Raw genomic sequence first — 13,912 nt, forward strand, 5'->3', positions numbered from 1 at the left:
CAGCCCCCAAGGGTGGCGGAAACAGACTAGAAGTCACGGATACAGGTAACAGGCCTGGGTATACAGACCCCAGGGTGTCGGAACAGACTAGAAGTCACAGATACAGGTAACAGGCCTATGTATACAGCCCCCAGGGTGGCGGAAACAGACAAGATACAGGACAGGACCTGGCAACTCAGTTGCACAGAACACACTGAAAGAAAGTGTTGCTCAGGCACCTCCTACTGGGTGGAGGGGGTTTAAGTATCCAGTGACTTAGAGCAATAGGCTGTGGACACATTAGGGCTGTGCACACAGTAACTATAAGAAACAGGCAGTAAATCGCCTGGACCTCAGCTTATGAAAAAAATTGTTTTCGGTGCATGTATTCGCCAGACAATGATTAAAATGTCTCCTAGAGCGAAGGGCTGTGGGGCTCAACGGGGACCATGGCCTGAGCAAACTGTTACGCACACGCCCAGACTGACTGGCGTGAGCGTGGTTAGTGATCCCACTGGACCATGAACCGAGGAGTGCCTGGAGGGGGGTGACTAAGTATCAACTCGGTCCGAACAAGGTCGCACGGCGGCTCAGTCGACTCCGTGAACCAGGGAGGAACCGAGCAGAGGGACCAGGTGCTACTCCAGGTCAGACCCCGGTCACAGCTGTTGACCCACACTGGGGAATGCAGGAACAGGCATGTTAGGCTGGCATACAGACAGGTGGGTACTGGCAGGCACAGCTGGTATGCAGACAGGTGGGTACTGGCAGGCACAGCTGGTTGTGCAGACAGGTGGGTACTGGTAGGCACAGCTGGTGTGCAGACAGGTGGGTACTGGCAGGTAGGAACGCAGGAAAGATAGGGACCAGTACAGACTGGCATACAGGAACAGAGCCACAGGTGCAGTAGACAAGCAGAGCAGAGCAAAACTCGCAGGTGTGGTAGACAAGCAGAGCAGAGCAAAACCCGCAGTTGCGGTAGACAAGCAGAGCAGAGCAAAGCCCGCAGGTGAAGTAGACAAGCAGAGCAGAGCAAAACCCGCAGGTGCGATAGACAAGAAGAGCAGAGCAACACCCGCAGGTGCAGTGGACAAGCAGAGCAGAGCAAAACCCGCAGGTGCGGTAGACAAACAGAGCAAAACCCGCAGGTGCGATAAATAAGCAGAACAGATACACACAAGGTACTTACAATGAAGTAGCGAGTGGATTCTAAACTCACAAACAGAAGTACAGAGACAACGAGTTGGAGTTAGGTGCAGGTTCATACACTGCAGGAAAAGGGAAGATACGAACATAGAGACAAAGAAGTAACGGGCTAGGACTCTTTTCAGACAGGAACTGAACCAGGAACAAGATACAGAAACGAGCCTGGGAACTCAGCCCCCAGGGTAGCGGAAACAGACTAGAAGTCACGAATACAGGTAACAGGCCTGGGTATAATGCCCCCAGGGTGGCGCAACAGACTAGAAGTCACAGATACAGGTAACAGGCCTGGGTATACAGTCCCCAGGGTTGTGGAAGCAGACAAAATACAGGACAGGACCTGGCAACTCAGTTGCACAGAACATAGTGAAAGAAAGTGTTGCTCAGGCACCTCCTACTGGGTGGAGGGGGTTTAAGTATCCAGTGACTCACAGCAATAGGCTGGGGACACATTAGGACTGTGCACACAGTAACTATAAGAAACAGGCAGTTACCGCGCCACCGCCATAAGCAATCAGACAAGAGACATACACACAGCAGGTACTGGAGCAAAGTGTGCCACCTGGACTGATAGGTAAGATGGCGGTCTTGCATGGTGGGAGGTGGTAAGCCATGCCAGCACGCCGCCAGGGATGTTACACTCTCCCTCTTTCTGACCACAACTTACTCACATTCTCTCCCCTCTCCTCTCCAGGTCCACAATCCGCAATCCAGAAACTTGCACGCCCTCACAGAAATCTCAAACACCTCAACCTACACTCACTCTCCGAATCCCTCCTCCCTCTTACAGACATAAATTTCTTACACGATGCAGATGTTGCTGCCGCCTTATATAACACCACAACAGCTGCAGCTCTTGAATCGGTCTACCCCTCATACATACCAAAGCTCGCACAATCAACAGGCAACCCTGGCACACCAGCCTGACTAAAGAACTGAGACGGGCTTCCAGGGTTGCTGAGCGGAGATGGAAAAGGTCCCACTCCACCAAGCACTTCCATCGCATTCAAACAAGCCCTCACTACTTTCAGGTTCACACTCACTGCAGTAAAACAAACATACTTCTCATCTCTCATATCCTCCCTGTCTCACAACCCTAAACAGCTATTCAGTACTTTCAATTCTGTCCTCCGTCCCCTAGCACCTCCTCCCTCTCCACTCATCTCAGCTGAAGACTTTGTCTCATTCTTCAAGCAGAAGATTGACAACATCAGACAAAGCTTTTGCTCTAAGTCCCGACAGACCCTCCTCATATGTACTCAACTCTCCTCCTCCAAAACCAGCTTCTCCGCCATCACGGAAGATCAACTTTCCTCTTTACTCTCCAAGTCACATCTCACCACCTGCGAACTTGACCCAATCCAGTCCCACCTCATCCCAAGCCTTACCGCAGTCTTCATCCCAACCCTAACCCACCTCTTCAACCTGTCACTAGCAACTGGTGTCTTCCCCTCATGCTTCAAACATGCTTCGAACACATCCATCCTCAAAAAGCCATCCTTTGACCCATCCTCTCTGTCTAGCTATTGCCCCATATCACTTCTCCCCTATGCCTCAAAACTACTAGAACAACACGTCCATCTTGAGCTGTCCTCCCACCTCTCCTCCTACTCCCTCTTTGACTGCCTCCAATATGGCTTCCGACTGCACCATTCTACTGACGCGGCCCTGACTAAAGGCACCAACGACCTACTGACCGTCAAATCCAAGTGACACTACAACTCTCTTCTTCTCCTTCTGGACCTGTCATCTGCCTTCGACACAGTAGACCATTCCCTCCTTCTATAGACTCTCTCATCTCTTGGCATCACAGACTTGGCCCTATCTTGGATCTCCTCATACCTAACAGACCGGACATTCACCGTCTCCCACTCATACACGACCTCCTCACTTCGCCCCCTATCTGTTTGTGTTCCCCAAGGCTCAGTTCTAGGACCCCTGCTCTTCTCCATCTACACCTTTGGCTTAAAACTTAATATGGATAAAGCTGAATTCATCATCTTTCTACCATCTCACTCAACCCCCCCATCTGACCTATCCATCAAAGTCAATGGCTGTACACTCTCCCCAGTCTCACAAGCTCGCTGGCTAGGGGTAACCCTTGACTCTGATCTCTCCTTCAAACCTCATATCCAAGCCCTTTCCATTTCTTGCCGACTCCAGCTCAAAAATATTTCCCGTATCCGCACATTCCTCAACCACGAATTTGTAAAAACACGAGTGCATGCTCTCAACATCTCCTGCCTCGACCACTGCAACCTCCTGCTCTGTGGCCTCCCTTCTACCACTCTCGCACCCCTCTAATCTATCCTAAACTCTGCTGCCCGACGAATCCACCTGTCCCCCCGCTATTCCCCAGCCTCTCCTCTCTGTCAATCCCTTCACTGGCTCCCCATTGCCCAGAGCCTCCAGTTCAAAACCCTAACCATGGCATATAAAGCCATCCACAACCTGTCTCCTCCATACATCTGTGACCTAGTCTCCCGGTACTTACCTGCACGCAACCTCCGATCCTCACAAGATCTCCTTCTCTACTCGCCTCTTATCTCCTCTTCCCACAATCGCATACAAGATCTCTCCCGTGCACCCCTCCTACTCTTGAACTCTCTACCCCAACACATCAGACTCTTGCCTACCGTGGAAACCTTCAAAAGGAACCTGAAGACCCACCTCTTCCGACAAGCCTACAACCTGCAGTAACCCTCGCTCCACCATACTGCTGCATGACTAGCTCTACCCTCACCTACTGTATCCTCACCCATCCCTTCTAGATTGTGAGCCCCCATGGGCAGGGTCCTCTCTCCTCCTGTACTAGTCATTCTAAGCGTTTTTGCTACATATACCCCTTTTTCACATGTAAAGCGCCATGGAATAAATAGTGCTATAATAATAAATAATAATAATAGGTTGGTCAAATGTGGTGACAGATTCCCTTTAAAGAATTGCAATGTATCCATAAAAATAGGATGCTATACTGTGTCTCCACATGGCATCCGATATAGTTGCACATTCATAGACTTGAATGGGTGAATCTCATCTTAAACACTGAAAAAAATAGTGCATGTTGCGATTAAGTTCACACATAGATGCGGTTAGTAAAAAAAATTGCTCACTCCACTTCTCCATTGAATAACATTGGCCTTAGTGCTGTCCTTGTGTTGTCCATTTTTTCTATGTACAGCACTTCTACTGAAAATATGGTCGTGTGAACGATCCCTTACACTGACACATCCTGGTAGATGCTGTTTATGGGAAGGCCTAAGTGGCCATCATAACCTGAGGCCATTACTTACTCGAAAAGGTTGTGCAGCAACTCAAAGTGTTCAGACGACATTGTTGTACCACCATGTGAAGTAGTCAGAACACTTTGAGACACTGTGCAAAATGCTATGAGCAGCTGCAGAGGATGCCACACCAGCTGGAGAGCTGCCGTGGACAGCAACATAAAGCCACGTGCACACAATGAATATTTGGTGAGTTTTTTACCTCAGCATTTGTAAGCCAAAACCAGAAGTGGGACAGTCAGAGGAAAAGTATAATTGGAGTTTGGAAGACAAAGGGAGCAGTTGAAACGAACGACAGATCATCTTATAAATACTGGTGAAAACTAGAACAAAAGTAGGAAGATTCTTCTCTCCTTGTCTCAGATAATGTTTAATCATATAGCTTATAGCAGCATGTTTTGAAAGAGCTTTTTTTACTTAATAAGACTCATTGATAATGTTGTTAAAAATGCTGCAAAATGCTACTTTTAAATATAGACAATTTTAAAGGGAATCTGTCACCAGGTTGTTCTCACCTAATGTTAGAGAAACATATTGTAGCGACAGAGACCCTGATCCGCCGATGTGTCACTTATAGATGCACTCCTATCCAGAGACGTAACTGCCGCGGTCGCAGAGGTTCTGAGACGCACATTCAGCTGAAGTACAGTATATTGCGGCGCAGAGACCCATCGGGTCCATACAATGCAATGCACGCTGTGGACCAATCAGAGGCCAGCAGCTGACAACGATGTGCACGTGACTGGGGGCTCATGGCAGTGACGTCATGCACTCCCCTTGCTTGCATGCTGAAGTCAGCTGCTGGCTTCAGAAGAGGACACCGCCTGGCTGGGGAGCGGATGGGAGGGGAGTATAATTGTTTTTTTAATTCTATACATAAAACAACAGTGGCAGAATGAGGGACATGTACCAGGATGAGGGATATATATATATATCAGGATGGGGGATATATATACCAGGATGGGGCCCAGGATAAGGGACATACATACCAGGAAGGGGGATTAATATACTGGGATAGGGCCCAGGATAAGGGACATACATACCAGGAAGGGGAATATATATACCAGGATAGTGACATATATATACCAGGATGGGGCAAGGATGAGGGACATACTGTATATACCAGTACAGAGGGCATATACACTGCTCAAAAAAATAAAGGTAACACTTAAACAACAGAATATAACTCCAAGTAAATCAAACTTCTGTGAAATCAAACTGTCCACTTAGGAAGCAACACTGATTGACAATCAATTTCACATGCTGTTCTGCAAATGGAATAGACAATAGATGGAAATTATTGTCAATTATCAAGACACACTCAATAAAGGAGTGGTTCTGCAGGTGGGGCCCACAGACCACAGTACCAATGCTTTCTGGCTGATGTTTTGGTCACTTTTGAATGTTGGTTGTGCTTTCACACTCGTGGTAGCATGAGACGGACTCTACAACCCACAGAAGTTGCTCAGGTAGTGCAGCTTATCCAGGATGGCACATCAATGCGAGCTGTGGCAAGAAGGTTTGCTGTGTCTGTCAGTGTAGTGTCCAGAGACTGGAGGAGCTACCAGGAGACAGGCCAGTACACCAGGAGATGTGGTGGGGGCCGTAGGAGGGCAACATCCCAGCAGCAGGACCGCTACCTCCGCCTTTGTGCAAGGAGGAACAGGAGGAGCACTGCCAGAGCCCTGCAAAATGACCTCCAGCAGGCCACAAATGTGCCTGTGTCTGCACAAACGGTTAGAAACCGATTCCATGAGGGTGGTATGAGGGCCCGATGTCCACAGATGGGGGTTGTGCTCACAGCCCAACACCGTGCAGGATGCCGTGCAGGACGCTTGGCATTTGCCACAGAACACCAGGATTTGCAAAATCGCCACTAGCTCCCTGTGCTCTTCACAGATGAAAGCAGGTTCACACTGAGCACATGTGACAGACGTGACAGAGTAAATTTGATTTCCATTGATGATTTTTGTGTGATTTTGTTAGCAGCACATTCAACTTTGTACAGAACAAAGTATTCAATGAGAATATTTCATTCATTCAGATCTAGGATGTGTTATTTGAGTGTTCCCTTTATTTTTAAGCAGTGTATATATATACCAGGATGAGGCCAGGATGAGGGACATATATACCTGGATGGGGGATAGCTATACCAGGATAGAAGACATATATATACCAGGATGGGGCAAGGATGAGGGACATATATACCAATACAGAGGGCAGATATATATACTAGGATGAGGGACATATATACCAGGATGGAGGACATATATATATAACAGGATGGGGGGGGGTGGTCCAGATCTTGCACTGAGGCCTATTGGAAAGTTTTTTTCCTCTAAATATATTGCAATCATCATATTATATAGCTCGGTGTAGTTACAATTGCTCATTTTGCCCTTCTACCCACTTAATTCTTCTCTTTTCCATTAGGTCTATGACATCAAGTGATTAAAAAATGACTAGCTGAATCCTTCTAAGCTGGATGGTCAAAAGTTGAAAAGGGGGATGACCATGCAGGGAAAAGAGACAATGTTTCTACCAAGAGCATAGATGGATTCTGATAGTCTGTTTTTAACCATGTGATGTGGAAGACCTAATGGAAAAGAAAAGAATTAACTGGGTAGAAAGGCAAAATTAGCAATTGTAAGTACACAGTGCTATATATTATGAAGATTGCAATATATTAAGAGGATAAAAGCTTTGATAGTGCTTCTTTAATGGGCTGCTTGCTGTAGCTTAAAGAAAATCACAGTTTTATCAGTAGGAGAATATCAGTAGAGGACTAATAAACCTGCTACCATGTAGTCCTCCATATTCATGACTCTGTATAACCACTAATTAGCACCTTTCTGCCTATGCACAGCATACACAGTAAGCTGCCAATCAGTGGTGTGGGTGGGGCTACACATAGTTCAGCATTCAGAGAACTATTAGATTTGAAGAAGATAAAACAATGATTTTATGAAAACTGCAGCAAGCAGCCCAGTAAGTGATATATCACTGAAATCAGGGTTTCAGCCCTTACATCACGCTGCTCTCAGATAGGTTACAAAAAAAAGGTAACAGATTCCTTTTAGGAACTATGCAAATATTTTGCTTTACTTTAATTTTGTGGATTTGCAACAATTTTAGTTTTTAGTTTTGCTAGTTGACATTGGTAACTTTTGGCTTTGTCCCCAGGGAACAGAAAACAACAGAATGCTGAATTCAAATGGAATGGATTTATAACATCATGAAACTGAAAATTAGTAGAAAACATGGAAAGCAAAGTATTTAGTAGCTCCAGATTTTATTTAAATTGAAAATATGAAATGTTATAAAGATGCAATCTTAAGGTGGTATTTCCCTTTAAATCATTCCAAATGACTTTGCTTGTATTATTGGTTCTAAGCAGCACCAAGCCATGAGATTTATAACGTCACATGATTGTCCGAAGCATGTGATTTAGGCAATCACATGGTAACGTGATGTCATTTGTGACACCAGGATCTAATGAGCAGCTAAGACATTGGAAGCAACTGCTATTTGCAAAGAGCTTTCAATATGGACTCTCAGAGCATTGTGCAAAGAGTCCAGCAACTGCAAGACCGACTTGGGCACACACAGGACCCTAAAAAGGTATCAATCATAACACACCACATTATAAAATAATGTGTAATAATAAAAGCTTTCCCTTTCATGAAGTTTTTAGCTTTGGCTAATTATATCATGTTCTGTGTAGTAAGATAAAGATGCTCATTGCAAAATGGTAAAGGATATTTTGGGTATTGATTAGTTTAAAGACTTTGTTTACCTTACTGTTAAACAACAATTATTTACCTGTTTACATTTTTTTTGCAATGTATTTATTTTACTCCCCTATATAGCGCCATTAATTCCACAGCGCTTTACTGACATTATTGGCAATTCCTACGGCATGATGTTTACATAGGTGACAGGTTTATTGGCAGAAAAAGCAGCATGTAATATTTCACAGTAGTGTGAATGGGTTGTAACATTGATAACTTTCTCCTGCAGGGCCCATGAAATAGCGGAATATACAGCCAGGAGAAAATGTTTGGCTTGCTGTGTACAGACATAAGGTCCACATACACTCTTTAATTGTGAGGTTTTCAGGAAGTATTTCGCCGGTCTTGTTTTATATTGGGCGCTCCTATTCTGGTCTGCATTCTATATTGGAACAGGTGTTGGGGGAAGTGCAGCGCTGCCGGGAGCTGGGCCAGGGATCATCTTGCACATCGAGTCCATTTGGTGTAATGTTTAACATGTTAAGACAGAGGCTGGAGGCAAAATCCTGAAGTGTAAAACTGTACAGTACAATATTTAGAACTCTTTAGACTACATTCCCACTGGGGAGTTTTTTGATGTTGCAGATTTTCTGCACCTATTAAATAAATTGGGATTCTTCCGTGTGTTTTTTTTTTTTTTTTTTTTTTTTTTTTTTTTTTTTTTTTTTACATGCTCCCTTGACGCTGCAGTTTTTGTCTCCTGTTGTGATGTCTTGTTTTAAACAAAGCTGTTTTATTTTTGATACTTCCTGGTATTTGGCTTTGACAAATAGTCAGGTGCAGATTACATTTGTTTTTTTTTTAGATTTCCGCAGCAGAAACTCAGTAAAAACGCATGATCATTTTTTACCTGCGGATTTTCTACATCTAATGCAAGTCTAAAGGAAAAATCCACACATTAAAACTCGGCTTATCCGCATAAGAAATTGTTGCGGATTTGAAACCCTGTTAATGCACATTGGACCAGTCACTTGTGTTAGCTGCTTCCCAGTTTCAAAGTCTGGAGTGGTTAAAAAGTTACAAAATAAGGAACATATGAGCAGCAGATCGTTTGGACATTTCTGTGAATATGGTCATTTTTTTTATAGGTTTTTAAAGCACTTTTTCAGTCAGGTTCCAGGTGGAATCTGCCTGAAAAGATATTTTGTGCACATACCCTTGTCCACATTTTAGATTTTTTTTGCTGAGTTTTTGGAGCAGAAACTTTTTTTTTTTTTTTCAACCACAAGGAGTTCAAAAACTTTCAGTTTTCGTTGGCGTATGTGTACATTATGTTATAAATGGCCGCATACCCAGCAAGTTTTTCTAGCAGAAGATGCTTAAGGAAAACGCTGGCTGTGTTACTAATGTGTCTTTTCTTGGCATTCTCTCGGTTGTGTTTTGCAGTGGCCTTGCCGCCATAGGTTTTTTTTTTTCCTGTATGTATAAAATAGCGAGCAGCTTCACAAGCAGAAGACTCCTCCTTAAGCGCTCTTTCACACATCAGTATCTCCGGTATGATTGGTGACAGTTTCCACACGTAACGGAGACACTGACACACTCAGACACCCGTGTGCTCCACACGGAGAAAAGTCAAATTTTTTTGCGAATACACGGTCCGCAAAACGTACCACATAGATGACATCTGTGTGACACGTACTGGTGCCTGGTAATTGCGCTGGTGCTGAACGCTGCCCTCATCATGGTTCCTTGCCAGCGCTGCGATCTGCACCAGCAGGGACCATGATGAGGGTAGTAGTCTGTTCCCGCAGTGTCCCCCACCTGTAAGAATAAGAATAAAATCCATATACTCACCTCTACTAGATGTCCCCCCGCTGTAATCCATGCCACCGCTGACTCCGGGGAGTATGAGCAGCTCAGGAGCAGTGTCCTGTCACTCATTGAGCGCAGCTTCGGCGTGGCTCATTCTCCTCGGCAGCAGCGGTCGCATGGATTACAGCGGGGGACACCTAGGAGAGGTGAGTACATGGGTTTTAAAATTTTGTTCCTATTTTTACAGGTGGGGACACTGCGGGAGCAGACACTACTACCCTCATTATGCTTCCTGCTGGTGCTGATCGCAGCACCAGCAGGGAACCATGATGAGGGCAGTGTTCAGTATCAGTGCTTGGGAACAGCGCTACCTGTAGCGCTGATTCCCAGGCTCCAGTCCGTGTGATCCTGATGCGGCACACGGTTGCCACACGCACGTGTGACACACGGGACACAGATATCTCCGGTACCGGTTTTTATGGACTTGTGAAATGCTTTGTGATTTTGAAACCTGAACATTTTTCAAGGTTTGTAGGTAGGTTTCATGTGGATTTAGGTACAGAATACATTGCAAAAATACATATCACAGTTAAGCCATATCTTAAAGCCAAGTTCCCGCAATGAGTTTTTTTCTGCTGTGTATTTTCGTGTGCAAAAAATGCTTCACTTTACAGTTACAGCAAAGTGAATGAAATTTTTTTGAATCTTATGCCTACTGGGCTGTCATTTAACACTGTGGAAATTGACTTGCGGTGCAGTTTTGAAATCCACAACATGTCATTTTTCTTGTAAATATGCATTTTAATTGCATATAATCAACATAGACTTAAATAAGATGTGTAAAATCCACAGATTTAAAAAAAAAACAAAAAAAAACCCACACGCGTTTTTAGTGCATTTCCACAGTGGAAACACTATAAAAACGCATGTAAGCCACATTTGATTTTATAAAAGCTAAGTACCAGAAAGCTTCCAAAGCAAATCATTTTTTTTGACCCCTTAACCCCTTTACCCCCCCAAGGTGGTTTGCACGTTAATGACCAGGCCAATTTTTTCAATTCTGACCACTGTCACTTTGAGGTAATTACTCTGGAACGCTTCAACGGATCCCCCTGATTCTAAGATTATTTTTTCGTGACATATTGTACTTCATGATTGTGGTAAAATTTCTTCGATATCACTTGCGTTTATTTGTGAAAAGAAAACGGAAATTTGGCGAACATTTTGAAAATTTTGCAATTTTCAAAATTTGAATTTTTATGCCCTTAAATAAAAGAGATATGTCACATAAAATAATTAATAAATAACATTTCCCACATGTCTACTTTACATAAGCACAATTTTGGAACCAAATTTTTTTTTATTAGGGAGCTATAAGGGTTAAAAGATGACCAGCGATTTCTCATTTTTCCACCAAAATTTACAAGACCATTTTTTTTTAGGGACCACATCACATTTGAAGTCACTTTGAGGGGTCCTTATGACAGAAAATACCCCAAAATGACACCATTCTAAAAACTGCACCCCTCAAGGTGCTCAAAATCACATTCAAGAACTTTATTAACCCTTCAGGTGCTTCATAGGAATTTTTGGAATGTGGAAGAAAAAAATGAACATTTAACCTTTTTCACAAAAATGTTACATTAGACCCAATTTTTTTTTATTTTTGCAGGGGTAACACGAAAAAATGCACCCCAAAATTTGTTCTGCAATTTCCCCTGAGCACGCAGATACCCCATATGCAGGAAAAAAACACTGTTTGGATGCACGGCAGGGTTCGGAAGGGAAGGAGCACCATTTGACTTTTTGAGTGTAAAATTTGCTTGAATAATTAGCGGATGCCGTGTTGAGTTTGGGGAGCCCCTGATGTGCCTAAACAGTGGAAACCCTCCACAAGTGACACCATTTTGGAAGCTACACCCCTCAAGGATTTTATCAAGGGGGTATAGTGTATGTTTTGAACCCAGAGGTACGACACAGAATTTGATAACATTAGGTCATCATATTGAATAAGTTGTCATTAGTCTTGAGTGCAAGTGCTTGCTACTTGAGTTTGCATTGGGTGCTCGGGTATGCACCCTGTATCGCGCATGCTCGAGTGACATGCTCGAGTCCTCGGCCGCATGTTTCACAGCTATTAGACACCCAAAAAAAAACATGTGGGGATCGCTCGTGCATGGCAGGCAATCCCTGCAAGGTTTTTTTGGCCGTGAAGCATATGGGGCGGAGACTCGAGAATGTCACTCGAGCACCCGCGATACTCAGTGCATACCCGAGCACCTGATGCAAACTCAAGTAGCGAGCGCTTGAGCTCAACACTAGTCACCATATCGTCATCTTTTTTTGTTTTACTTTTGAAAATAATCCCAACCCTAACCCTAGACTTTATTTTTTACGCCGTTCCTCGTGCGGTATAAGTGATTAGACGACTTTATTCTTCGGGTCGGTGCGATTACAGTGATACCAGATTCATATCGGGTTTTTATGATTGACAGTTGTCACACACTAAAAGACCCAAGTTTTTTTGCAAAATCTAGTTTTTGAATCGCTATATTTTGAGAGATATAGTTTTTCCAGATTTTGGCCGACAGTCATGTGACGGCTTGATTTTTTGCGGGATGAATTGACGTTTTTATTGGTACAATTTTCAGGCACGTGACATTTTTTGATCGCTTTCTATTCCGATTTTTGGGAGGCTGAATAAACAAAAACCAACAATTCAGGAATAGATTTTTTTATGCTGTTCCGCGTGTGGTAAATTTGATAAGGTAGCTTTATTCTTCGGGTCAGTACGTTTACAGTGGTACCACATTTATATAGTTTTTCTATGTTTTGGCGCTTTTACACAATTTTTTATTTTTATTTTTTGCATCGCTTTATTCCGAGAGCTATAACTTTTTTTTTTTTTGGCTGATGAAGCTGTATTGTGGCTCATTTTTTGCGGGACAAGATGACGTTTTCAGCGGTACCATTTTTATTTATATTCGTCTTTTTGATTGCGGGTTATTCCATTTTTTGTTTGGCGGTATGATGATAAAGCATGTTTTTTTGCTTTGTTTTTTATTTTTATTTTTTACTGTGTTCACTAAAGGGATTAACTAGTGGGACAGTTTTATAGGTCAGGTTGTTCCGAATGTGGCGATACCAAATATGTGTACTTTTATTTACTGCAGGAAGAAGCAGTGTGGTGGCCGCAGACACAAGGCGGGAAAGCGTTCCTTGTAAAGCCAACATGACGGAAGTTGTCAGTACAACTGTTAAGTCTTCCAAAGTCTGATTATTTTTTAAAGACTCTGCAGATAACCCCAAAAAAAGGCCATTTGCGCCACCAGCCAGGCCAGCATCAGCAGCAAGATTAGCAGCCTGACCACCACCAGCATCATCAGGCACATGGCAGCAAAGCACCCGACTTTGTGGGCCGAACCCCAGGGTCCAAGAACAATGTCTATGGGTGACACCACTGCTTCTTCTGCTGTTGTGCGTGCATGCCAATCCCCTGTCCATGGCGCATGCCAAGATGCCTCCCGCCCTGCACCTGTTGTTGCACATTCTCAACTAGCACCATCAGCAAGCACATCCACGTACCTGTCCCAGTGTAGCGTTCAGTTGTCCCTTCCCCAGTCCTTGGGACACAAGCGCAAATATGCAGCTAACGCCCCACAGGCTACACCACTAAATTTGCACATTTCGCGAATGCTTGTGCTCAAAATCTTGCCTTTTAGGATTGTGGAATTGGAAGCTTTCCGCTAACTAATAGCGGCGGCTGTCCCTCGGTACTCTGTCCCCAGCTGCCACTATTTCCTCCGGTGTGCCATCCCCACATTACACGAGCACGTGTCCCACAATATTAGACGTGCCCTCAATAACGCAGATACTGGGAAAGTCCACCTAACCACGGACACA

The 13,912-nt window shown here is 44.1% G+C and overlaps 1 protein-coding gene across 1 annotated transcript in view; it reads left to right on the forward strand.

Moving 5' to 3' along the window:
• The first annotated feature begins 7,979 nt into the window (after positions 1–7,979).
• The window catches only part of LOC141258134 (elongin-A-like), an 82,121-nt gene continuing 76,188 nt past the window's right edge, over positions 7,980–13,912 (forward strand). Inside the window, exon 1 of the mRNA XM_073673140.1 lies at positions 7,980–8,087. Within this exon, the coding sequence (XP_073529241.1) occupies positions 8,013–8,087 (75 nt within the window). The 5' untranslated portion in view covers positions 7,980–8,012. The remainder of the gene's footprint in view (positions 8,088–13,912) is intronic.

The sequence above is a fragment of the Phyllobates terribilis genome, unplaced genomic scaffold, assembly GCF_046119375.1.
Source record: "Phyllobates terribilis strain yellow unplaced genomic scaffold, ASM4611937v1 Scaffold_3__8_contigs__length_932513732, whole genome shotgun sequence".
NCBI classification, from domain to species: domain Eukaryota; kingdom Metazoa; phylum Chordata; class Amphibia; order Anura; family Dendrobatidae; genus Phyllobates; species Phyllobates terribilis.